Source organism: Dermacentor andersoni, chromosome 1 (assembly GCF_023375885.2).
Source record: "Dermacentor andersoni chromosome 1, qqDerAnde1_hic_scaffold, whole genome shotgun sequence".
Classification (NCBI taxonomy): domain Eukaryota; kingdom Metazoa; phylum Arthropoda; class Arachnida; order Ixodida; family Ixodidae; genus Dermacentor; species Dermacentor andersoni.
This window is the reverse complement of record NC_092814.1, coordinates 70174464-70201078: the sequence shown is the minus strand read 5'-3', so window position 1 is coordinate 70201078 and position 26615 is coordinate 70174464. Positions and strand designations below refer to the sequence as shown.

General features: G+C 43.5%; 1 protein-coding gene across 3 annotated transcripts in view; it reads left to right on the top strand.

Moving 5' to 3' along the window:
- Nucleotides 1–26615, top strand: part of LOC126545335 (probable phospholipid-transporting ATPase IIB) — a 76828-nt gene that overhangs the window by 35048 nt on the left and 15165 nt on the right. For all 3 annotated transcript variants that reach the window (XM_050193143.3, XM_050193141.3, XM_072286020.1), the window contains 9 exons: nucleotides 327–397; nucleotides 487–652; nucleotides 5535–5843; nucleotides 5994–6155; nucleotides 21588–21680; nucleotides 21781–21864; nucleotides 22268–22438; nucleotides 24653–24841; nucleotides 25682–25826. In XM_050193143.3, coding sequence (XP_050049100.1) covers nucleotides 327–397; nucleotides 487–652; nucleotides 5535–5843; nucleotides 5994–6155; nucleotides 21588–21680; nucleotides 21781–21864; nucleotides 22268–22438; nucleotides 24653–24841; nucleotides 25682–25826 — 1390 coding nt within the window. The remainder of the gene's footprint in view (nucleotides 1–326; nucleotides 398–486; nucleotides 653–5534; nucleotides 5844–5993; nucleotides 6156–21587; nucleotides 21681–21780; nucleotides 21865–22267; nucleotides 22439–24652; nucleotides 24842–25681; nucleotides 25827–26615) is intronic.

The following is a 26615-nucleotide window of genomic DNA, read 5'->3' as shown; positions in this document are numbered from 1 at the left end:
TCTTTATTGCTAACAAATGTGCACACATACACACACGCACACACACACAATTATATAAAAACCATGTGTCAAGCTTGAACAGTTCATAAGTAAAGGCGAAGCCACTGTGGCTGCTTTTGGTTATGTAAGAAACCAGATGGTAAAGTTTCAGAATCATTCTCTTCGGTACGAAAACTATCACGTTTCAGCACTTACCATAAAAAAAGCATAAAAATTTTATTGGAAAATGTTGGTGGGGAAATGGATTGCGGAGGTGGGAATAAGCTGCAGGCAAGTTGTCACACTATTATTGACTTTTGCTTCCTCCTTTTTCCTCCTCTAATCAGGGATTTGATGGTCCTTGGTATCGCTACTTCTTGCGCTTTGTCCTACTGTTCTCTTATATTGTTCCCATAAGGTAAGTGTTTGCCGTTTCTGGTTAAAGCAAGTAAAACCACAAGGCAAAACCATATTTGAATTATTCTTAGGCAACTGCTTGTCTTGCAGCCTTCGAGTAACGTTGGACATGGGGAAAATGGTGTACTCTTGGATGATACAACAGGACAAGGACATACCTGGGACAGTTGTGCGTTCTTCTACAATCCCTGAGGAAATGGGCCGCATAGTCTACCTTTTCACAGACAAGACGGGCACACTGACTCAGAATGAAATGGTTAGTAGTGTTGAAGGTAGAATGCAAAATGTGGAAGCCAACTTGTTGATAAATTGTTGTCAAACAGTGGACAAGTAGAAATGAGGATGAAGGCACACTTCTGCATAGAGCCAATTCCTGGCACAAATTTGATCAAAAAATTATGAATGTATAGTATATATGCACAGCTCTTACGGAGTATTACAATTCCTATAGAGAAAGCATGTGCGATATATGAGATCTTTGTTTTGGTTAGACATGTTGGTTTTCCTATTATATATCCTTCACAATGGGTAATTAGCGAAGGGTATAACAATATCTGTGGCTGTTGGGCTCTATTATAAGCATTCGCTACATGAATGTCTCTAGTCACCAAGGGCCACATTGCCATCTTTTGTAACATAAATGCCCCTTGGCACGACCAATCTTTATAAAAACAATCTCCTGAGTGCACTAGTCTTCCACATTGTATCGTCGGCCAGCGGCTCTGTTCCCCTCCTCTTTCGCAATGCTGATAATCTGCTATCTGTAAAGGACTGCTGTCAAGCACTAGCTCTCGTGATCTGAGTTCTCGTGCTTCGCGAAATTGCAAAAGAGCAATCCGAAAAGGGGAGGTAACTGGCAACCATAAAAGAGGAATGAGGGAGCTTCAATATGCTGGGTTGCGGTTCCCTGGGAGATTAAACTTTAGATGGTGGAGAACTTTGCCTTGAGGTGTGGCTTCACGTCAGTGCTGCACATGCTGCCGTGAAGCCACACCACAAAGCAAAATTTGCATATAATCTGCACCCTGACATTGCTGTTAAATTTTTCTAATCTTTTCTTGCGGGTTATACCGTAATACCTCATTAACTCGATGTAGTAAAAACTGGAAGACATTTCGAGATAAGCATAGTTGTAGACATTTCAGTGAAAAGTCAAATTCTTTCTAGAAGATTCACTACTACTGACAAGCTTTTCAACAAGAGCTTATAAACTGTCTCGTCGTAAAGGTTTCAAGGAAAAATGAAACATACCAAAGATATTGACCATCTTCGTTGTGTGGCACTGCGATTTTATTCAGTACATAAAAAGTGCGTAAGGCTGGTCTGCTTCGTGGTAGACCTTGAACTTAGAAAGGCATCCTTGAGCTGCATCACACATTGCACGAGCCAGTCGTTCCCGCCGCTGCATTTAACTTTATCTCGCAACAAGCGAAGCATGCTTCTTGTTTTGGCTGATGTCTGCACCTTTCGAGGTCTTTCTTTGTCATTGCCTTCACTGTCCCCTCCATTTGTAGCCATCCCAGTGATTTCGGCATCAGTAAATTCACCTGTCACCACTACATCTTGCTTACATAGCACGTACCCATGAATGCTCACGTCGCTTTATACTACGCAATGCACGCAGTGTGGACTTACTGGGAACCCTGCTACAGAAAGCGACGTGAGCAGTCATGGGTACGTGCTACGCGAGCAAGATGTACCGGAACGCACGCAGCACGTGCGTTTTTATTCTACGTTGTTTAGAATAAAAATTCAGTGCTGTGTGCACTGCATAGAATGAAATGAAAACGAAAATCGCCTCTGATGGTAAATCACATGCGTTGCATAAAGCGAACAACGCGAACTTCGTCAAGTGTGCTATTTTGCGGGGCCTGCCTCTGCGTGCGCATCTCTCCTGTCACATGACGTGCCACATGGCTGCTTGACAAAGTTGTTATGCTGCTAGGTTCCGACTTCATATTAGGGGAAAGCGTCCGCTTTGTGGTAGGCGCGGCCAAGGCGTGGCAGCCTCGTACAAAGCTTGTCTGGCGGCGTTCTTGTTCGACTCTCAGTCAAGATTTCGATACATCCGCAATTTGGCCCAAAAATACTTCGAGACGAAGGGCAATAAATATGTGGCACATATGGAAAGTGGTTTAGTGCCGTGGAAAATTTTGACTTAGCTGATTTTTCTAGATGTGCAAGTTGGAGTTAACCAGGTATTACTGTACTTGCAAAAATACAGTATATGCACACGCCCTGCATCGCCGTGAGTACACTGTGTCTGTGTTCCAACCAGCCAAGCCGCAGGGAGAAATGTGCATGTGCGTCCAGTGTGTGTCATTTCAGTTTGCTATTGCTGAGTTACTCCACCGGCACACTTTTTTGACATGGAGGAGCCTGCACGTGGACCTTTACTATGCTACTATTCCCATCAGTCTAACTTCTCATCTGATCTCATGCGCGATCGCCGATAGGATCTACAGGTGGGAAAATATTGACGGCGAACTTCCTGCAACTGCTTGTCACCAGTCTGCACTGCATAGGCCATTAGGCCTAATCAGGGCAGTTTGTTGGGAGTTGGCAACCAAAGTTGCGGTTTCGTACCAGTTGACATGATGCCAGCTTTGTTCATGGCTGACGTGCTTGCAGCATCGTGCGAGTGGTTCCTGCACAAAATGTTGTGTGGTGTCCGAAATTTCTGTTGTTATTATTATTGTAGTTCTAGGGATAGGCGGCAGTGCTGCAGGGAAGTCCGAATAATTGGGCAAGTTCAAAAAATCAGGCATCTGCAAAATTGGTCGGCGACTGCAGTCGATATTTTTGTTACCAGAATATATATTCTGAGGCACCTGCAAACAAAAATGTGCTTCGCTATAACCGATACCAAGTTGGATACCTCATTTTTGATTTCATTATAGCAGTATAATACTACTCCATTGAAGTAAAGCATTGCCAAGCAAATTTATATTTACTTTGTTACATCCGATGATTCATTATATCGGTGTTATATTGTGGTTCGACTGTATTTCAACCTAAGCAAGGTTTGTGCTACCAACGTTAAAAAACGACAATGAATATTGTGTCAATTACAGTTGAACCCATTTACAGCAAACTTGATACTACCACATAAAGCACTCATTATATCAGTAGTATGTTATATGTTGACTCGCCTTTCAAAACACGCAGAAATGTATGAAAATGAAGCTGGCGTCGGCAGTTACTGTTCGACACCGTCTTGATAAAAAAAATTTATTTTCAATATCTTCCTTTTTGTTCCCGGTGCTTTACTGCGCCTAGCTTTAAATAGACGTAGGAGAGTGGATAGTTGGGCTAGTTGGTTGAAATGCATACTGAAAAAGTTTTCGCGGAGACATGAGAACAAGCCAAGAAAAAACCAGGACGAGCGCTCACTCATAACTGAAGTTTATTCCAAACACATGCACAAATAAATAGAACTTCAGTTGTGAGTTAGCGCTCGTCCTGGTTCTTTCTCAGCTTGTCCTCGTGTCTCCACACAATGTTTTTCAGTACGCATTTAAATAGACGGTTTGAAACATCTATCTAGAGAACAAAATGCAGCGTCATAGCTTTTTCATAATGGCGCCCTGTCCTGATTGCCTGTTCTTTTGAAACTGCGAGTTCAGTCACCACTATTTTTTCTTTGAGAGCTTGTGCAATATTTTACTATTAGCAAGAGATGAGTAGATTATGCATATGAGAGCAAAGCATTCTAGTTGGCTGGAAGTGGAAACTACTGCGGCATTCTGCCATTTCGCAAAGGTCTCGCCGTTACAGCCGAGTATTGACCACACTAGTCTGAGTGTGCCTCTTGTTTCAGCCGTTCGTTCTAACAGTACAGCACTTTTAAGATGTTCGTTATATCTAGACGCAGTTTAATAGGCAGAGTCGGAAAATCGTATAAATGCGCTGAAGTGTGGTTATTATAAATGATAAAATGTTATATCTACATTTTGTAACAGCAGTGCAGAAAGACAACGCAAAAAAGAACAAGGCAACGGGACGTGCACCGACTTGCAAATAAGATTTATTCGTATGCAACATCCTGTGTAGATTGTAACCACTCACAGACCTTGGCTCGTGACCTTGGCTCACAGATCACGTTCTTGTGACGCCTGCGGCAAAAAGGACGTTCCACGTCCGCTGCCAAGGTCTGTGAGTCGTGGCGCTGGCTAACACTCCCAGGGTTCTACTAGGGCACATAAATACCCAAGAAAGTGGATGGGGAAACGGCGCCGCGGTAGCTCAATTGGTAGAGCATCGCATGCGAAATGCGAAGGTTGTGGGTTCGGTTCCCACCTGCAGCAAGTTGTTTTTTCATCCACTTTAATTTCCATTAGTTTATTGTTTCTTTAATTCATTTATTAAGCACCAGTAATTTCCCCTATGTTGTCCTTGGTGTCGGTGTTTGTTGGCTTCTTATGATAGTATTGTAGTAGTTATATATATTGACTGTTCTTGACTTTCCTGACAGTATTTGTCACATGTCAGGAACTGACAGTGGCGGACCCTTTAAGCTGAACTTAGTGCTTGTAATTAATTTTGCTTTGAAAATACCAAGTGAATGCACATTAACGCATTCTGAGCAGTGGTGTGCTTATTAGGAAAGGTCAGACAATGCTGTAAGCCTCACACGGTTGATGTGGATGTTAAAACAGCTTTATAAAGCACATTAAACCTGTTTCTCAAATGGAAACAGCATTTGGTGACATCTGCCAATGCAGAATTTCACTTTGTTTGTTATAACTAGAACTCAATGTGTCAAGCTAAGTGTAGTAGCAGATCAATGCGCACCTAAGGGCACGTAATGCTCATATAATGCCTTTGGGCCTTCCAGGAGCAATAAAAAAATTAAATGTTTGCCAAGCAAGTCTTCATGGTGGGGAGTGACAGTGTGCAGCTTCTTATCTACTTCTGTTGAGGTTTGTGAGCCTTTGGTTTTTCTGTGTATGTGTTGTCTAAAATAAAAGCCAGTTTTAGGAAACATGGTTAAATGGTAGCAGCTAGTCCTGGTTATGCGTGAACACTTGGAAATAAGAAATGTTCTCAGGCTAATGCCAGTGAAATAACTAACATGTGCATTTGCCAGGCCTCCCAGATCTCTTTCTCTTACTGTGCGGAATCATTGCTCTCTCTAGGTGCTGAAGAAGCTTCACCTTGGCTCAGTGTCCTACAGCTCAGAATCCTTTGGGGAAGTGGAGAGCAACCTGAAGGCTGCATACACTCCTGGGGCACCCTCGCCTGCACCTGGTACAACTGGGTCTGCCCAGGGGGTCCGTGTGCGCCGCAACATGGCCACTCGAGTGCAAGAAGCTGTTCGGGCAGTGGCTCTGTGCCATAATGTGACTCCTGTCTACGAGGGTGTTGCTTCTGATGCTGATGATGAGCAGGCACTGGCCGAGCAATACCAGAAGCCACCCACCTACCAGGCATCTAGTCCTGATGAGGTGTGAATAGGCCTCCTTCTCTCTCTCTCTCTCCTTCCAACATTGCTAAATTTGTTGAGGCACGCATTGGAACTTCGCTGAGTTTTCAGTATTTCACAGTTCATTTTGCAGACATATTTAATTATACTTCAATTATGTTGCCTTTTTCAGGTGGCATTAGTGACCTGGACTGAAAGTGTTGGCCTTGAGCTTGTCTTCAGGGATCTCAACTCGCTCAAGCTGCGCACTCCACATGGAAATATCCTAGATTACACTATACTGCAGACCTTTCCCTTCACTTCAGAGCGAAAGCGCATGGGTATTGTTGTCAAGGTTTGTAGCACCTCTTGCCTGTTTTAGGTTGTGGTGTAAATTGAGCTCACCTGTGTTGAAGCCTAATTGTGCACAGCATTTTTTTTTTCTTTCTGAATGTTTGTAATGAGTAAGTGGTCGACAACGAAGCCCACAAAAAAAGATGCAGTTGGTGCATATTGGGTCGTTCCATGCCATATCAACCAGCACTTTTTCGACCATCAGAGATATAATTGAAAAAATTTCCACATGTTTGTTGAAGTTCAGAACTCGTTCTCCCCATTTATTTTTCTTGACAAAATTTTTTTAGCATTTTAGTGACAATTTATTTTTCCTGCTCAGCTGACCTGGGCAGGAAACTCAGACAATTAACAGACAATTAGAATGGACATTATATACTCCATACATTGAATTTGAATTCAATTCTGGGGTTTTACGTGCCAAAACCACGATTTGATTATAAGGCATGCTGTAGTGTAGAACTCTGGATTAATTTTGACCACCAGGGAATCTGTAACGTACTCTCATTGCATGGGGCACAGGCGTTGTTGCCTTTTGCCCCCATCGAAATGCAGCCGCCGGGGCCAACATTTGATCTCGCGACCTCGTGCTTAGCAGCGCAACAGTATAACCACTAAGCCACCGCAGCAGGTGATCCAGACATTGAGATCATGCCAAGACAACGTAGCAGTGTGACGGCCAATATAGCCAAGTATCTTTTTTTTTTTTTCATATATTTCAACACTTTGTAGACGTACATCCGTGTTTTGTTCCTTATGTGAGTGCTTTTGGCAGCATCAAAAGCAAGTGAAATTGCAAAGTTAGAATTTTTTTCTTGCAACACAGAAAAATTCAGAAGGCGGAAAGTAAATATATAGAATGGTAGCCCGGTTGACATTGTTGCAAAGAGTTGTGAAGAAATGTTTTTATTTACAGGAGATCGACGATGATGGTAGCATGATCGTAGCACAGTCCGGCCTCTCAAACTCTTTGTTCTCCTCGTCTACTCTTCTTTCTTTTGTACCTGCCTTTCGTATCCGTTACATTTCCCCACAAGCAGACGAAGCCCGTGGGGCGAGTCAGGATCGACAAGCAGAGCAAAAGCAGGGTAAAAAAAAAAAAAAGAAAAGCATGGGATGGACAAGCAGGGTAAAAAGGCTTCAGGCGAGCAATATGAGTCAGTTGAGTTCTGCTTGATCGCCGACCATTGCACAGGAGGCGAGCTATTACGTAAGTGAGTTCGCTCAGGTGGTCCATAACTACAAATGGGCCTGAATATTGTGACAAAAGCTTTTGACACAATCCACGCTTGCGTTGCGGTGTCCAAAGAAGGACCAAGTCACCTTTTTCGAACAATACTTGTACGCGACGGTCGTTGTATCGCTGTTTCGAACGACTTTGCAAGGCCAGAGTACGAAGACGAGCTATTCGACGGGCTTCTTCGGCGAGACACAGTCTTCGATACAGAATCGTCATTGTGCAGAACGAAGGGTAAGAAAGTGTTCAGAGGGCTTCGCGGTAACCTTACATACAGGAGACAAAATAGGCTATCGTTCATGGTTTTGTGTTTCACCGTGTTTGCGTAAGTGATGAAGGGCAACATGTCGTCCCAGTTCTTATGATATGAGGAGATGTACATGGCAAGCATGTTGGTCAGCATTCTGTTTGTCCTTTCAATGAGGCCATTGGTCTGTGGATGATATGGCCTGGAATGATGGAACTGCGAAGTGCACAAACGAAGTAACTCTTCAATGGCATCAGCAGTGAATTGGCAACCACGGTCGCTGATGATGACACGTGGTGGGCCATGACGAAGGACCACGGAACATAGCAGGAAGACTGCCACGCAAGCAGTGGTGGAAGAGGGTATGGCTGCAGTTTCTGCATACCGTGTAAGATGGTCTACGCAGACAGTTATCCAACGGTTCTTGTTAGATAATGGGAATGGACCCAAAAGGTCAATGCCTACTTGCCCGAATAGCATACTGGGCAGTGTCAATGGCCGAAGGGGACCTTGGGCTGCGGTGGTCGGTCACTTGTGACGTCGGCACATTTCACAACTAGCGACATAGCGCTTGGTTGTTTCGTACATCTTGGGCCAGTAAAAGCGCTCCTGCATGCGGTGTAGCGTTGGTACGAAGCCGAAATGGTGTCGCATGATCATGCATGGCGCATAGAACATCGGAGTGAAGACTCTCGGGGACAACAAGCAGAAAACGCACTCCGTGCCCGGAGTAATTAGTTTTGTAGAGCAACTTATCACGGACAGTAAAGCGACCGCTGCCTTGAGAAGTACGGGTGGCGACAAAAAGTGGATCGAGGGTAAGATCATTCTGTTGTTCTCGCTGAAAGTCTGCCGCGTCAGGGAACACAGAAGTAACAGCAGCGAGACAGTCGTCAAAATTCTCAGCATCGCAGTCGGTAGTCGCAAGAGGAATCCAAGAGAGGCAATCTGTGTCAGCGTGACGACGGCCTCTCTTGTACGATACCACAAAGTTGTATTCCTGGAGGTGCACCACCCAATGTGCGAGGCAACCAGAGGGATCACGCAAACTGACCAGCCAGCATAAAGAATGATAATCGGTGATAATCTTGAATGGTCTACCGCAAAAACAACACCGAAACTTCTGTACAGCGAAAACAGCTGCCAGGCATTCCTGTTCCGTAACCATAAAATTGCATTCAGATTTGCTCAGGCAACGGCTGACATATGTGACAACATGTTCTGCGCCACTGTGACGTACAAGCACCGCTCCTATCCCAATTCCGCTAGCATCAGTGTGAACTTCAGTCTGGCAAGATGGATCGAAGTGACGCAAAAAAGGTGCTGACGTTAGTATAAACTTCAGTTGGGATAATGATGCGTCACACTCTGGTGGCTAATTGAAGGTCGCATCTTGTCGCAACATACTTGTAAATCGGTAAACGATGTCGGCAAACCGGGGAACAAAACGACGAAAATACGAACATAGGCCAATGAATGAGTGAAGTTCTCGTGCTGACTGCGCTGGCTTGAAGGAGCTCACTGCTTCAATCTTGCAAGGATCGGGTCTGACGCCATCCTTGGCGACTAAGTGTCCCAGGACCAGTGTTTGACGTTTGCGAAACCGACATTTTTTTTTATTATTTTTTTGTTTTTGTTTAGAACCAGTCCAGCTTTCTCCATGCAGTCGAGAACAAGGCTGAGACGTTCTTTGTGTTCTTCAAACGTGCGGCCAAAAATTACATCATCATCAAGGTAACACATGCATCTCGCCCGCTTTAGACCACGTAGTACTGTGTCCATGAATCTTTTGAAGGTGGCAGGAGCATTGCAAAGGCCAAAAGGCATAACATTAAATTTGAATAGACCATCTGGAGTCACGAAAGCAGTCTTTTCCTTGTCGGCAGGGTCTATAGGTATTTGACAATACCCCGTTCGCAAATCAAGTGTTGAGAAGTAAGAAGCAGCGTGTAAGCAATCAATGACTTCATCGATTCGCTGTAGCAGATAGACATCCTTCTTCATCGCTGCGTTTAGACGTCTGTAATCTTTTTTTCGGACCAGGATTACTGGGGCTGCCCATGGACTAGACGACTCTTGAACGACACCTTTGTTCATCATCTCCTTGACTTGCTCTGCAATAACTTTGAGCTCACAGAATGATACTCAGTATGGCTTCTGGTGGATGGGGTGTGCTGAGCCGGTATCTATTCTGTGACGAGCGCAGAATGACGATAAATGAAGGGGTGCATCTCCATGCGTGAAGTCGAATGCAGCCTCATGCCTGGCAAGTACCTGTACCAGTGCTTGCTGTTCCGATGCTCAGAGAGCCTTGCTGATCATGCCAAGCATTAGCTCTTCAGAATGGCGATTATCGCAAGGAGAGCAAGCTGTAGAGACGTCCGCAGTTAGTGCTGCTATTGAACTACATGTGGCTTCATCGAAGAAAGCGATTTTCATACCGCGAGGAAGGACAACCGGCATGGCGGAACAGTTCAGCGCCCACAATGTGGCGACTCCTTTCGTCATGTACACGACAGAGCAGGGCACAAGTATATTTTTTTTAGCACAGTTCATGTGGAGAGGCCTAACTACAAGGTCAACACAATCAGCATCAACAGTAGTGGCAGAAACACGGAACGGGCGTCGGGCACCACAATGGTGCAATCACTTCATCAAGAACACCGAGTGTGTCTGTGTCGCTGTCTTCGCCACGCGAGCTTCATTCGGAATGTGCCGATATAAATAACTTGTTACACGGTATTTCGCCACAACCACAGTCCATGGAAGCGCCGCATTGTTAAAGAAAATCGATACCAAGAATAACATCGTGAGAACAACGAGAAAGAACAAGGAATTCCGACACAAACGCTTTCCCAGCCAACAAAACACTCCCAGCACAAACACCAAGGGGATGAAGCCACTCGCCGCCTACTCCAGGAAAGGTAATACCATCGTTCCAAGAAAACAACTTTGTGGCCTAAATGGTTTTTAAAAGTAAGGCTCATCACAGACACAGTCACCCCAGTATCGACTAACGCCATGGTTGGTATTCCGTCAATCGGCACATTCACTTTGTTTTTGAGCATCACAACAGGCAGAGGTATTTCTTGCAAAGACCGTCCAGCGACCTCACCTCCATTGGCCGTGGAGGCTAGTTTCGCGGCGGTGGTGAGAAAGAATGGTACCGAGGGGACTGAGAGTGACGGGGACGGTTATTTGGTACTGTCAAACTGTGCTCAGATGCTGGCGAATTGCCGAGTCTAGTCTCGTGCAAGAAGCGGTCCATTGGAAGCAAATTGGTCTACCGCAAGTCATATGAAGTATGGGTTCCGGGGGGCGAGAACATCAATGGTGTCCTTCGTGATTGACAGCCTTGGTGACAATACCGAGCTATGTGGCCTGTGGAACTGCAGTTGTAGCTTACAGGAGGGTCGCGGTTCACAGCAACTTCCTCGAAACGAATGCTAGACTGCTGGGGCAGCAAGAAAGTTCGTTGTCATGTGGATAACGTGTCTCTGCTGCTCGCTGAAATCCGTTATATCGGTCATAAGTCGCGTTGCGGTAGTAGGGTCATTGCTGTTCTTGTCGCGGCCTGACAGAAGTCACAGGGCCTCAGGGGTAAAAATGTGGGTGTTCTCATTGTGGCCGAGCGTCATAAGTAGGGCCTCTGTCGTAGAGGTGTGGCTGCTGTCGGGGTGCGAGTTCATAATCCTCAATGCCCCTCGCCGCAGGATACGGGGAGAAGGATGCCACGTTTGGCTCGAAATCTGGTGGTAGGCGGAAGCTATGAGTGCCTGGGTGTGCCACTTGCGCGTGCAGGCTGAGCTCTTCCCAAACTACTTGTCGGATCGTTGATGCAAGATCGAAGGGCTAGTTGCTATCTAAGTTGCAACTGTCGTCACATTGGCTAGCCTGCCAAACTTTGGTGTGATGCGCCTCGTCTTCAGTTGCTCGAAAGCGTGACAGTGCCGAATGATGTCGGCAACGAAAGCCAGGGTGTTTTTTGCCATGAGGAAACTGTAAACATTCTCGGTAATTCCTTTTAGGATGTGCCCGACTTTCTCTTCCTCAGACATTCCAGAGTCCACCATCCTACACAGTTTTATTACTGCCTCAATGTAGGTCATGCAGGTTTCGCCTGGCACTTGTGCACATTGCAGTAGTGTCTGTTCTGCCCTTTTCTTTTTTGTCGCAGAGTCACCGACTTTGATTTACGAAACAAATCTGCCCCATGTTGAACGTTTCCTCGTGATTGTCAAATCACACCAACGCAGTATCCGTTAGAAAAAACACGACGTTCGAAACCTGAGAAGCGCCGTTCCACATGTTAATGGCACTCACCCAGTAATAATGGATGAGCCATTCCTCGATGTCTTCGTTCAATCTTCCGGCGAAGGGACGCACATCTCTCAGTTGTTGAACGGAACTGGTCGGTGCAGCACTTGGAATGGGCCGTTGTTCGTCTGCGTCGTGGGACATACTCAACTCCAGTGGATTCGATGGGAGTCCAGCAAGGCGACGGCTCCGTTGAAGAACTTGTGGTTCAGCCTCCGTCTTCGGGTGTCGATTACCCCGCACCTCAACCATAACTGTTACGAAGAATTGTGAAGAAATGGTTTTATGGCGATGATCGTAGCGTGATCGTAGTGCAGTCCGGCCTCTCAAACTCTTCGTTCTCCTCGTCTACTCTTCTTTCTTTTGTACCTGCCTTTCGTATCCGTTACAATATTATAGCTGAAAAATATTTGAAGCTTTAAAAGTTAAGCTGATCACCTAAAAAAAACTAAAGTTCTAATGTTTTTCCAAAGGCTTCGTGTTCAAGGTAAAAAAAAGTAGTTTTAGTGGTCAACTTAAAAATATATGTGATACATCATTTGATAGCTCTACTTGTCTTCTGTGTATGTGAGAAGTTACTTAAACGTCTTATATTTAAATGCTAGAAGTTATTTTGGGAATTTTGTGTCGGCGCTGGCTTTTCTCCTACGTGCGCCCTAGCTCGCTCGCTGGGGATGCAGACAACAAAGCTGGCTTCGTCTACAATGCAGATGACAGAAAAACAGTGTAATGGTCTGCGTTTTATTGCCAAGAGACAAACGCTCTAACGTAATGCGGCTTGTGCTTGGCATGTGCTAGATGAGATGAACGATACAGCCATTGCAGATGGAATGTCGCATATTAATTTCGTCCGGGAGTAAAAGATACATTTTATGTAGTTCATAAAAAAAAAATATTTGCACTCAAGTAGCCAGTAAATCCAGAAAGAGCACTGATAATGTTCATGCAAAGCATATCAAAAGGCATGTCGCACTGCAATACAGTGTGACACACAGGGAGCAGGACACTTTGTACCCTGCTTTTTGGAATCCGAAGACTGTCGTAAGACAATGCAAGTAGAAAACAACTTTATAATTACGACTGAAAGCTTGCACGAGCATGAACAGAGTTTCTGGTGTTGCGTGTTACAACTGTTCGACAGCTTGAACTTGCTAAGCTATAAAATTCACATGTGCCCTGTTCAAGCTGATGTTCTCAGATATAGTTGACTTCCAGTGTTTGCATTCATGAAAGAAAAAGAAAAGAGTCGAGGCCACGGTGCTTGATGTTACTTGTCTTCGTATTGATAAAAGAAAGCCCGTCACGGTTTGTTTAATAGTTTTTCGGGTTCATTTTTAACAATCTCTCCTTGCTAGACGGTAAGGCTTCATATATTTTTATGCTGTCTGCACAATCAAAAAAGACCTTTTTGCATTTAAAAAACAATACGTTTTTGAAACTTTCTCACATGCGTAGCAGACACGTAGGGCTAGGTAGTCGAGTATCACAGATATTTTTAGGCCAACCACCAAAGCATCATTTTTTTTACCTTGGACACGAAGCTTTTTGCAAAAAGTTGCAACTTTACAGGTTTTTTTAGTTTCAGGCGACATGCTGAACCTTCAAAGCTTCAAATATTTTTCGGCTATAATACATTAACCATCCTACCATTCTGTACCTTTTTTTTTTTTAATGTTCAAGGTTTTCCTGCGTTGCAAAAAAAAATTAATACTTTGAAATTTTACTCGCTTTTGCCGGTGCCAAAAGCACTTCAAGTGTTGAAGTATTTCAAAAATTGGCTATTTTTGCAGTTACAACACTTCATTGTCTTGACATACACACCATATGAATGTCTGCACCATACAATGTCCCTGTGAAAAAAAAGAAATGTTGATTGGTGCTCAGGTAGGCAGGAAAAATAAATGGCCACCAGAATGCTACAAAATTTTGGGCAGAAAAATGAACAAGAAGAACGAGTTTTGAACTTCAACAAACATGTGAAAATATTCTGAACTACGTGTGTGACGGTAAAAATAATGCTGGTTGATTTGGCGGAGAATGAACCTATTATCATGAGGATGTGATGGATCCAGACATTGTGGGGTTCTCACACCGTGCTCTTGGGACAAAGGAACGACAACACAGTAGTGCAAACAATCACAAGGGCATTTATTGCACTTTCATAGATCAATGCCTGCTAGCCGAGTTGCTACCCACAAAACATGCCGATGGGCGCACGACAAATCTAGAAGTCCGACTCACCGCGACCGGATAACGAGCAAATATGTTCGCCCCATGCTGGATTCCAACGCCTGGTCGTTCGCGCGTACGGTCACGCGAACGGTGGCGTGTTCAAAGGCGGCCACGCGAGACGGTCTCGCAGAAGCATGGATCGGCGCATGCGCGGGACGTCCGCCACGTTCGCCGGCCTGCCGCCCAAGAGAGCCCCTTATCTTTCCCGCACCCCCAAGTAACCCTGGCGTGAGGCGGCGCTAGCAGCGCAACACTCGCACCATCTCTCGCACTGCGCCTCAAGCACTCCGACCTCCGCGGGCGCCAGGCCATGCGGCGAAGCCGCACTGCATAAGACAGGAGCTATGCGGGAAAACAAGATATCAGGGGACGCGTGAGAGTCACGCATCCCCACAACATCTGAAGGGACAATGACAGCATGAGGGAAACTGTTTATTGGGGAACTTGTGCCATTATAGAGAGATAACATTTCAGTAGCAGGAATAGTGACATCTTTGTATATTTAGTTGCAATTATTATTATTGTTGTTGCTACTGGTGGTGGTGGTGGCAGTTGTCAAAATGAATGATGTGCATGCAACTATACTGTGTCATTGACCATGTTAGATCAATTGGTGGTCATTGTGATTATTCTGAAACTTAGTACATGCATTGCATACAACATGATTAGGCAACCCTGTCTTTCTGTAACTGGCTGCAACATTCACATAACAATAACCTGACACTGCAAGCAAATCTCACTCAGGAATGGAAACACTCATTGCACTATAAACGGAGACACAAATGAAGACAAATCGCATATGGACATGCCCCCTTTTTAAGTACAGTTGACTCAGTGCTGAAAACTAATCACATGCAGCAATATTGAAAAATATAGTATATGTCTGGTATTCAACAATCTTGCTTTCGAAAGACAAAGTACACTGGAGTAAAGTGATTCTAACTTTTTTATCAAGGTTTTTCAAAATATTGTGCTCAAGTGCTTACTATTACAGCTGCAGCAATTATGGTCACATGTTAATGGTCTTGTCACATGCTTAAGGAGTCTTTGCTGCCGTGAATAGTTCTATTGTTCATGCATGCTTGTATGGAATTGTACCCCTGTCTAAAGTAATGGGATGTCTTACATCCTCTTGACAAGTAGCTATGGCAAAAATACCTAAATGTGCCAAGTCTAACAACTCTTTATTCCATTTTTCACTTTGAAGCGGCCTGTTCTTTCCGGTTGCTTTTTGCCTGTTATGTTTTCAGACATTGTACAGTTGCTTTTTGTTGATTTTACTTTGACAGGACAGATGAAATAGATTGAATTATCTGGTAGGTCGAACTAAAGAAAAGGCAAAAAATATGCTCTAACACACTGCCACTTCATTTGGCAGTACAGCAGAATCCTGTTGATATGTTTTTCAAGGGACTGCGAAAAAACAACGTAACAGCCAGGAAAATGTAACCATAAGGAAGGCCACAAATCGCCATAGCAACATCAGAAACAGCTCTGAATGGCTGCCAGTACAATTATTAGACGTCTCGGTGTTCATACTGTGATCAGAGACAGCACGTGCACATTTGTATAATTAAGGGACACATACGATTTTCCGTGACAGTGGCTCCTTTGAACTCTTCAGATGCTTCACTGCCATATTTTTCGTATGCTTCACCGCATAACACATCTCTATTGCAGCAAAGCTGACTAAAAAAAACTAGCGATTATGCAATTCATGAGTCCCTCATCATCATCATTAGCCTATATTATGTCCACTGCAGGATGAAGGCCTATTCCTGCGATCTCCAATTACCCCCCGTCTTGCTCCAACCAGTTCCAGCTAGCGCCTGCGAATTTCCTAATTTCATCACCCCACCTAGTCTTCTGCCGTCCTCGACTGTGCTTCTCTTCTGTAACTCTAATGGTCCACCGGTTATCTAACCTATGCATTACATGACCTGCCCAGCTCCATTTCTTTCTCTTAATGTCAATTAGAATATCGGCTATTCCTTGTTTGATCTCTGATCTACACGACTCTCTTCCTGTCTCTTAACGTTATAATCCCGGCCACGGCGGCCGCATTTCGATGGGGGCGAAATGCGAAAACACCCGTGTACTTAGATTTAGGTGCACGTTAAAGAACCCCAGGTGGTCGAAATTCCCGGAGCCCTCCACTACGGCGTGCCTCATAATCAGAAAGTGGTTTTGGCACGTAAAACCCCATAATTAAATTATTAAATTCTCTTAACGTTATGCCTCACATTCTTTGTTCCATCGCTCTTTGCAAGGTCCTTAACTTATTTTCGAGCTTCTTTGTCGATCTGGCCTATATGTCAGCACAGGTAAATGCATTGATTGTACACCTTTCTTTTTAATGATAATGGTAAGCTTCCAGTCAGGATCTGACAATGTCTGCCGAATGCGCTCCAACCCATTTTTATTTTTCTGTAAATTTCCTTCTCATAATCAGGGTCCCCCGTGAGTAGTTAACCTAGGTAAATGTGCTCCTTCACAGACTCTAGAGGCTGACTAGCAATCCTGAACTCTAGTTCCCTTGCCCGGCTATTGATCATTATCTTTGTCTTCTGCATATTAGTCTTCAACCCCACTCTTATACTCTCTCTCTTAAGGTCCTCAATCATTTGTTGTAACTCGTCCACCGTGTTGCTGAACAGGGCAATGTCATCTGCAAACCGAAGGTTGCTGAGATGTTCACCGTTGATCCTTACTCCTAAGCCTTCCCAGTTTGATAGCTGTAGATTCAAAGGTATTTACGTAAGTGTCCTGTACTCCTTGATTACGTAATGCCTCTATGACTGCTGGTATCTCGGCTGAATCAAATGCCTTTTCGTAATCTATGAAAGCCATATAGAGAGGCTGATAGTACTCTGCGGATTTCTCGATTACTGAATTGATGACATGGATGTGATCCACTGTAGAGTAACCCTTCCTGAAGCCAGCCTGTTCCCTTGGTTCACTTAAGTCCAGTGTTGCCCTTATTCTATTGGAGATTATTTTGGTAAATATGTTATATAATACTGGAAGTAAGCTAATGGCCATATAATTTTTCAATTCTTTAATGTCTCCCTTTTTGTGGATTAGTATAATGTTTGCATTCTTCCAGCTTTCTGAGACCCTTGCAGTCAATAGACAATTCATATAGAGAGCCGCCAGTTTTCCAAGCATTATGTCTCCTCCATCTTTGATTAAATTGACTGTTATTCCATCTTCTCCTGCTGCTCTTCCCCATTTCATGTCTTGAAAGGCCCTTCTGACCTCATCGCTAGATATAGGAGTAGTTTCTGTATCCTGTTCATTACTGCTTCGAATTGAGGCATTCTGACTCCTCTGGGTACTGTACAGGTCAGTATAGAATTCTTCCACTGCTGTTACTATACCTTCGAGATTGCTGATGATGTTACCCTGCTTATCTTTCGGTGCATGCATCTTGGTTTGTCCTATGCCAAGTTTCCTTCTCACTGATTTCAGGCTGCGTCCATTTTTTACGGCTTCTTCAGTCTTTCTCACGTTATAAGTTCGAATATCCCTTGTTTTCGCCTTGTTGATCAGTTTTGACAGTTCCGCAAGTTCTATCTTATTTCTTGAGTTGGACACTTTCATTCTTTGTCATTTCTTTATTAGGTTCTTTGTTACTTGGGAGAGCTTACCTACTGGTTGCCAGGGACCTCCCACTGCAATTGCTGCTTCTGAAGCCAGCCTACTTACTGTTTCATTCATTGCCTCTATGTCATCTTCATCTCTGCATATTTCATCTCTGCATCTTCGTCGGCATACTTGTTTGCAAATACCAACCTGAATTTCATCTGCTTTTACTCTTACTGCGTCTAAGTTGGCCTGTTTCTTCTTGACCAATTTTACTCATTCTCTCTTCAAAGTGAAGTGAATCCTAGCCCTTAGTCACCTATGATCACTGCGCTTTACCCTACCTAACACTTCTACATCCTGCATTATGCTGGGATCGGCAGAAAGTATGAAATCCATTTCTTGTTTCATCATTAGGGCATTTCCAGGTCCACTTTCTGTTGCTACGCTTCCCGAAAAAGGTGTTCCTTATTCGCAGCTTATTCCGTTGCATGAATTCTACCAGCATCTCACCTCTATCATTCCTAGAATCCACGCCGTAGTTTCTAATTGCTTGTTCACCAGCCTGCTTTTTCCTCACTTTTGCATTGAAGTCACCCATGTCTACAGTATACCGAGTTTGCACTTTTCACATCGCTAATTCATTATCTTCACAAAACTGTTCAATTTCTTCATCATCGTAACTGGAGGTTGGAGCGTAGGTTTGTACTACCTTTATTCTATACATCCTATTCACTTTTATTATGACTACTGCTACCCTTTCATTAATGCTGTAGAATTCGTCAGTGTTGCCCGCTGTGTCCTTATGGACTAGGATTCCTACCCCGTATTGCCTCTTATCTGGGAGACCTCTATAGCAGAGAACATGGCCGTTAGTCAGCACTGTATAAGCTTCACCAGTTCTTCTAACCTCACTAAGGCCAATGATATCCCAAACAGTGCCTGATAGTTCCACAAAGAGTCGTGCTAGGCTAGCTTCACTTGAGAGGGTTCGGGTATTAAACATTGCAAGGGTCAGTTTCCATTGGCGGCCTGTTCAGGTCCAGAGATTCTTAGCACCCTCTGCTGCGTTACAGGTCTGACCGCCGCCTTGGTCAGGTGCTTCGCAGCTGCTGGGGACTGAGGGCCATTGGGTAATTGAGTGAGTCATTTGAGGAGGGAGTCCCTTGCCAGCCTCTAAATAAATTTAGCTCTGAGCTCAACAGATCTGGCTCAGTGTGCATGGCTCATAGTAGGTTTTAACCGATGTAGACTTCTTTTAGGTGCTTTGCCAACTGTTCTGTGCACATTTTCTTCTGTTATGCTTGTGCCACTTCGGTCGCTTATTGCAAACTTTGGTTTCTTTCTTCATTGTGTAGCGGCTGGCTGCACTGTTAAGTTTACATGACCTCCGCATTCAAACTCAACAGAAAATACAGGAACACTGCAGAGTTGCAGCGTATACATGGGAGTCAATGGGATTTAGATTAGCATGGCAAAAATGTGATTTAGCAGCTGGTAAAATGCAACAGCCAGTCACGTATGAATGGTATTCTGCTGTATTATGTGCCCGAATCTGACAGGTTGCAGAGTCCAACACACTACCAAAGTAAGATGCTGGGACATTTCCCAATGGCGACGTATACATGGCAGTTAATGGGATTTAGATCAGCACTGCAAAAGTGTGAAGTAACAGCTGGGAAAATGTGACAGCGAGGAACATATCAGTGGGATTCCACTGTATTATGTGCCTGAATATGACACACTGCCAAATCCAATACCACCCAGTTCTTATAGGTTGTGTGGAAATTGAACACGTACCCAATTCTTTTAACAAGAAAAACGTAGCATGCCTCTGATTCTGTTAATAAACAAATTAATAAATAAAACCTACTAAGTATACTTTCTCAAAATGCAAATTTACTTACACTTAACGGTCGTCGTCTTCACTCAGAACTTTATCCTTCTCTATGAGCCACAGCATATCATTCCCTGTATTGTCCATTGCACATTTGATATTGTGTATTTATCGAACGACTTCACAATAATCGTAAATTGAATGGGGGCCCACTCCTAGACTAACCATTTTGCTAGTTCATCTTGCAACGCATGTAATTCTTGGGCACACCTAGAACACCTGATACAACTTTGTTGCTGCTAGTTTAGCATGTAAAATAGCTTCTCGTGAATGAGCTTTCGTAATTGGAAAGCAGTGCAATGTCATCACTATCCTGCGTGAGAGCTTGTTCTGTTGCCGACTTGTGATGATGGTGATGCTGGCTCTGCCACAAATGTGCTTGCAGCTCCACATCTGATTACACTTGTTATAAATGCATAAATAAAATAATTCTTCATTGTGAGCTGCCGTTTTCACTTGAAAGTCTTCATAAGGCAGGCAAAAAAAAGTGTGTTTTTAGTGAGACGTAATGTCTTCTATGCATTCACTGTGCCGTAGCTTTGACAAGACAAACGTTGCCGCCATTAGGGTTTTGATTATGTTACTATTTGAGTTGGGTATGTTTTTGCCGACTAGTGACGTTCGAATTATGTTGTGAGGGCTTCTTTCATGATCAAAATAACAAGCTTTGGCCCATAGAGACACACGGGTGCTGGCTGGGACCTTCAGTTGGTATGAAATTAACCGAAAAGCCATATTAGCCAGAGTCAAATTGATGAAAGCCCACTCTATATGCTGCTTTTCTGAATTCTTGAAAGCTGTGTTAAAGCTACTCGTTTTGAATCCACTGGCAAACCGTGGCTGTGGGTTGTAGATTTTCTGTGCCAGTAAGCCAGGCACTTGGGCATTCTTGGTATATCGGTTTACAGAGTGCCAGATTCATAGTATATTTTGCATGTTTGCATTATTAAAGCATTTTGCGAATCTCCCTGTGCCTCTGTTGCTAACTGTGGCTGCTGCCTGCTGCTCCTGCTGCTGGTGCTGCTCGTGCGTTTCGCCGAATAGCTCACACTCGCTGTGGGACGGCGGCGTGATCCAGGAGCGATGGCTCACACTACTTTGCCCATAGCAGTGGAAGGTAGAGGAGTGAAGCCAGCCTGTGCATGTGGGTCTTTAACTGCTGGTAGAGAGGGCAAAGAGGCTGCGACACGGAGAGCCGTGATGAGACGGGAAAGAGGGTACTAGAGGAGATGGGATTGTGTTGCGCCGCCTGGCAACAGTGTGGACGGTCGCATCTGCGTCTCCAATGGGAGGTCGGGTACCTCAAACAAATGGCACGGAAAGCCAGTTTGCCTCTTTCAACTCCTATAATGCTGGTTGCGTTCAAAGGTGCATTGCATTCTTCACCAACATGAATAAAGTGTTCGGTTTCATTTTGTACTCACATTGAATAAACACAAACGTTTCAATACTACTTATGCATTTACAGAAAACTTTGCCGTATATAGATTCCAACAGGGCTCGTTGGATCTTGTATGTAGTAAATATTTATTTTATTCAGATGTGGTATGATATTACCTGACCTGATTGGTATTCATAATGTAACTGTGAACAGTTCTGTTCAATGTTAGTGCGGCCAGAATAGATACCATTTTCTTAAGTTGACTGTGGTTAAGGGTAATTTTCAGATTAATTCAATTGGCTCGCAAATTGCCCATAAGGTTTAGCTTATGTTTTGCTGTGAACAGCAGTTATGAATTGGGAACTGGGCCGATTGTGTTCATTCATTCATCATGCGGTTTGCAGTAATTGAGTTAGAGTCACTGGAGCTTGGCACTTTTTATACATCTGTTGTATATAGGTGAAAGCATATTCCAATTCAGACATAAGTACTATTGCGGCTTGTGACATTTATGAGGTATGTACTATTTATTTCCAGGATGAAGGCACTGGCGAGATTATCTTTTTCATGAAAGGTGCTGATGCCGTTATGAGTGGTATTGTCCAGTATAATGATTGGCTAGATGAAGAGGTAAGTTGAGAAAGTTAGGTATGTTAAGTACGTGAAAATAGCTTTTTTTCTGCATTTTACAATTCGGACATGCAATTACAATCTGTAAACATCTTTTCAGTGCGACAACATGGCACGTGAAGGATTGCGTACCCTTGTCGTAGCAAAAAAGAATCTCACCGAGGAGCAGTATGTAGAATTTGAGGTAGGTTTCAAGCATGCAAGGACTTGTACCTTGTGACAGATAAAGTGTGGTACTGCAGTTTAAAGTTGTAACTTTGTAGTATCAGCTTTGTCTGAAAGTTATATATTTATGCATGTGTAGTAGAGCATGAAAACCATTGGCTTTCATGCTTTACTTTACTGTAATTTGATGCTGTATGCTAAGTTTGTAGAAACTGAGTGCACAAAAGTGATGGGTAAAGGTGATAGAAATGATAGGGTAAAGGGAGATGAAAATGGACGAAAAACAACTTGCTGCCTGTGGGAGCCGAACGTACATCCTCGGGATGCAAGTTCTAAATGCAAACAGTCGGTGCCTCTCTTAAAATCATGCTGTGTCACGTAGCTTGTTATTGTTCACCTAATTATGCATACTTGTCTTGCAGAGTCGTTACAACCAAGCCAAAGTATCTATTCAAGACAGGAGTGCTCGAACAACAGCTGTCATCGAAACACTTGAGCGGGACCTTGAGCTTCTCTGCCTCACTGGTGTGGAAGACAAACTCCAGGATAAAGTCCGGCCAACCCTTGAACTTCTGCGCAATGCTGGAATAAAGGTGGTAACAGCATGCCACACAGTGGCATAGCCTGAATATCTTTTAGAGGGATATTTCTTTTGAAACAGAATCATTGGCTGCTGCTATGGTAGTTCTTTAAATAGACAGCCACTCCGTCAGCTGCTGCGTATGGTGTGGCCTTGCAGGCCCTATCTTGAAAGCAGTCTGTGATGAGGACAGAGTTTAGGTGTGCCGCAGGCTCATAGTTTCATGGACGCTATATTCTGGCTGCTCAGTTCTGTTGAAGCAAGAGGCAGCACGAAGGTCAATGCGCTCGTTGCTGCTGCCGCGCTTCCTCTTCCAGCGTTTTGACAGCGAGTTTCCGCAGTCATTGAATGAGATTGGTTCATGTTTGCTTGTGCGCGTGTGCATGCTTGTTAATTCAGTTAATACGCAAATGTTTACAAGTTTATACAGCCAATAAATCTACTATCTTCTATCAGCTATCTATCTACTTAGACTACTATCTGAAGTAGATAGATAGTAGATAGATCTACTATCTGAAGTAGATAGACAGCTATCTACTTCAGATAGCTGTCTATTGATTTGCTGTCGTAATCGATGCTTCGCCTTTTGGGCGAAACTGAGACCTTTTTCCTTCCTAAAGATTGCCTTCACCGAATAATTCATACTAACCAGTTGGCATGCATGTGCCTGACCCCTATGGTGACCCAACAGCAACCCTTTAATTGCAGCGTCTGTCTCGGCAAGGCTTAGGTGACAGTGAATGCATTGAACACGCATCATATCTCATCAAAAATGCCCATTTTTGACTTGATCTAGAAAAATTTTCATACAACAACTGCAGTTCACAATGTCTGATCATGGTATTTACCAAATTCTAATGTGTACCTTATTTATTTTTTTCCCCCCAAGAAAACTGTGCCGGAAATTGCCTTTGCGGTGTTAGCATGCTTTACCGCATAACTGTATGTACTGCGACGAAACTGACTTTAGGAAACCGGTCACCATTGTGCAACATATATTAGACCCTTGCCCATTTTTTTTAAGAAATTGGGTGTGCGTTAGATTTCTAGCTTGTCTCGGACTTTAATGTCATTTCTACATTCGTTTACTGCTTTACACACATGTACAGTTGGCTCTCATCTGATTCGGGGGCATGTTAGCATTGAGCAAATAGTACTGCCAAATGAATCAGAGGTGTGTTTGGCATTTTTTCTGCATCTTGTTTACTTCAGCCCGCCGGATAATTCAGTCACTTTCCTTGGTCTTGTGAGGGTCGAATTATTGAAAATCGACTGTATAACCTTTCATGAGAAAATCATTTCCTTGAACCAGTGCTGAATAATAAGTGCTAAAAATCTGCAACACAATGCAGCAAGGAAAACTGATAATGAAACAACAATGCATTACATGGCATATTTTAAGTCAGTATTTTCTTGTACACATGCTAGGCATTAAGCTTCTAAAAGGTTATGATTCGAGTACTGGGTGACTTCGAATCTGTGATTAAAACATGCTTCTTAAAGCAAGTAATGATGTCTTTTTAATAATTAATTGTTAATTATAAAGGAAATTGTTATGTCTGCAATTAGTCTGCAAAAGGTGTCTTGTTTTAAATCCCCTACTATTAATCATCTAACACAAGCGTTGTGGAAAACACTTCATATTGCCTTCACAGCTGCCAGAGCTGCTTATGGTTGATTGAAAAGTACCATCCACAGCAGATGTCACAGCAGCCTTTGTGATGTTGTCAAATGGCAGTTGAGGGTGTTACGGCCACTGTTGGATAGGGAGTGTGGGCGTTTGCTTAGTTCTGTGAGCAGTAACATCACTCACTTTTTCTTGATGCTAGAAACAAAAGTGCATAGCCAGGCACAAAATCAGTATTGCAATCTCTTGAGGAGTTCATAGTGCAAAAGGTAAAAACCATTCCTTAAATGCAGTAAGCCCTTGTTATTTGTATATAAATATCACATGTAGGTGTTAAACATTTCATGGAATAACTGCCTTATTACTCAGTTTGTTTGTAAAAGCTCTAAGCCTTTACAAACATCTGAGGTTTAATGCCATTCATAGCTCATCATGGGTACACCTAAAGGAAATAGATCATACTTCAGACTCCAGGAGTGTAGTATTGTAGTATAGCTCTTGTGCAAGTATTCATCTTCTCTTGTGCAAGCATGTGAAATGCTCTTGCATATCATATTACTGTCTGATGTCTTGTTTGTTACTGTTACTTTCTTTCGTAAGGTGTGGATGCTGACTGGAGACAAGCTAGAAACTGCCACAAGCATTGCAAAATCGTCTCGTTTGGTGTCCAGGTCCCAGGAGTTGCATATCTTTGAGTCTGTTGCAAATCGAACAGAAGCCCGGTGTGAACTCAATAAGTTCAGACGTCGAAATGATTATGCCCTCATTATTCGGGGTGATGCTCTTGAGGTAATAATAACATGTCTGAAACTATAGATTTTTGCCTTCTTTAGAAACTATTTCATGCTTGTTTACATTGAACATTTTTCTACTTGTTTTTTTCCCCCAAAAAAACCTGAAGGTAAAAATCTGCTACTATTTTTCAACTTTATTATAGATGAGAGATTGGATCTTTTCTAAAACCATTCAGTAATTTTTTTCCTTGGATTACTTTTACCAGTGAAGTTGTTAACGAAGCCTACATCTTATATGACATGTTGTACTTCATTTTGTCAGCCATTTATTAATGGTTGCTCTTCGGTTGCGATTCCCAACACACTTTTGTTTTCTATTTCTTGCGATATTTTGTCAGTGTACATTGCCATCTCTATATGCAGCATTTCTCTATCTATACTGCTTATGCGCATGCACGTTAAATGGAAGATGATTAGTAGGGCATTGAAAATTCACAACAGCATTAGAGCTTGGTGTTTTTTATGTGGTATTGCACACTGTAATCAGGAAGACAAGCACTCTCCTCCTTATGCTATAGAAGCACTTCTGCTTGTGGACTTTAGGGCATTCATTGCAAAACAAAGCAAGAAAAAAATTTTTTTTCTTCTGCATCTGTGTTATTGCTGTTTGATGTTTTCTCAAGTTGTACGCTCTCGCTTATTTACGTGCCATCTCTTCAGTTTTTATTGTTCTATAGCAACACAGCAAACAGAAGGGACAAATAAGTGTGCTGTTGTTTGCCTTATGTTTTCTGCTGTTTTGCTTTATGTTTCGCCTTATGTTTTCTGCACTGATATTCAATCGAAAATGCAGTACTAACTTGCCCAAACTGCCACCTTGTTTAATCTCCTTCAGGTCTGCTTGAAGTTCTATCCACGAGAGTTTATGGAGTTGGCTTGCCAATGCCCTGCTGTGGTGTGCTGTCGTTGCTCTCCTACACAAAAAGCAGAGGTTGTCCATCTTATCAAACAGTATACCGAGAAAACTACATGTGCTGTTGGTAAGGTTGATGCCAATTTTCTTCCTTGTAAATTTTGTTCCATTTGTGCCCTGATATTTCCTAATACCGCGAAAACCCGCGTTTAGCTCGGACCACCATATAGTCCAAGATGCATTTTGGGGACAGCAGAAATGTAAAAGGAAGTTTTCATTGCCGTATAGTCCAAGGAAAACGGTCACTGAAAGCATTCACTTACATTGCACTTCACGCTTTAGTCATCGTCGTCTATTGCACTTCATTATTTAGTTATTGTCACCCATTATACGTGACTGCTCAGTCATCGTCGTCTGTTGCACTTTCCTTCAGAGTCGCTTGTCGGAGATATCCTCCCATAGAAACTCGTCATCAGTGCCATCAAGTGCATTTGATGTCGAGCATTTCTTGAAGGTGCGATGGACGAGCTCCTTGGGAATGCAGGCCCAGCCATCAGCGATCCACAAGAAGAGCATCGCTGGAGAGGCCTAATTCATCCGGACGGCAAGAGTCACTTCAGGCTCTCCCGACCTCATCTACTACATACAGCAGTGCTTGGTGCAGTCTTGTAATGGTTTATTTATGCACACATCAAGTGGTTGCAACTGGCATGTAATCCGTAGGCAGATGACCATGAGCTCGTCAGCATCCATAGACGGATGACTCGTGCAGCAGTCGCTTCTCTGAGTCAGCCAGGTGACAGCGAAATGCATCCAGGTCAAGTAGTGATGGGAGGACCAGCAGTGCTCCAGGCTGCCGACACCACACAAACTTTATCCAATCAAGCTCCAGTGCTTCGTCCAACCACCCTTTTTC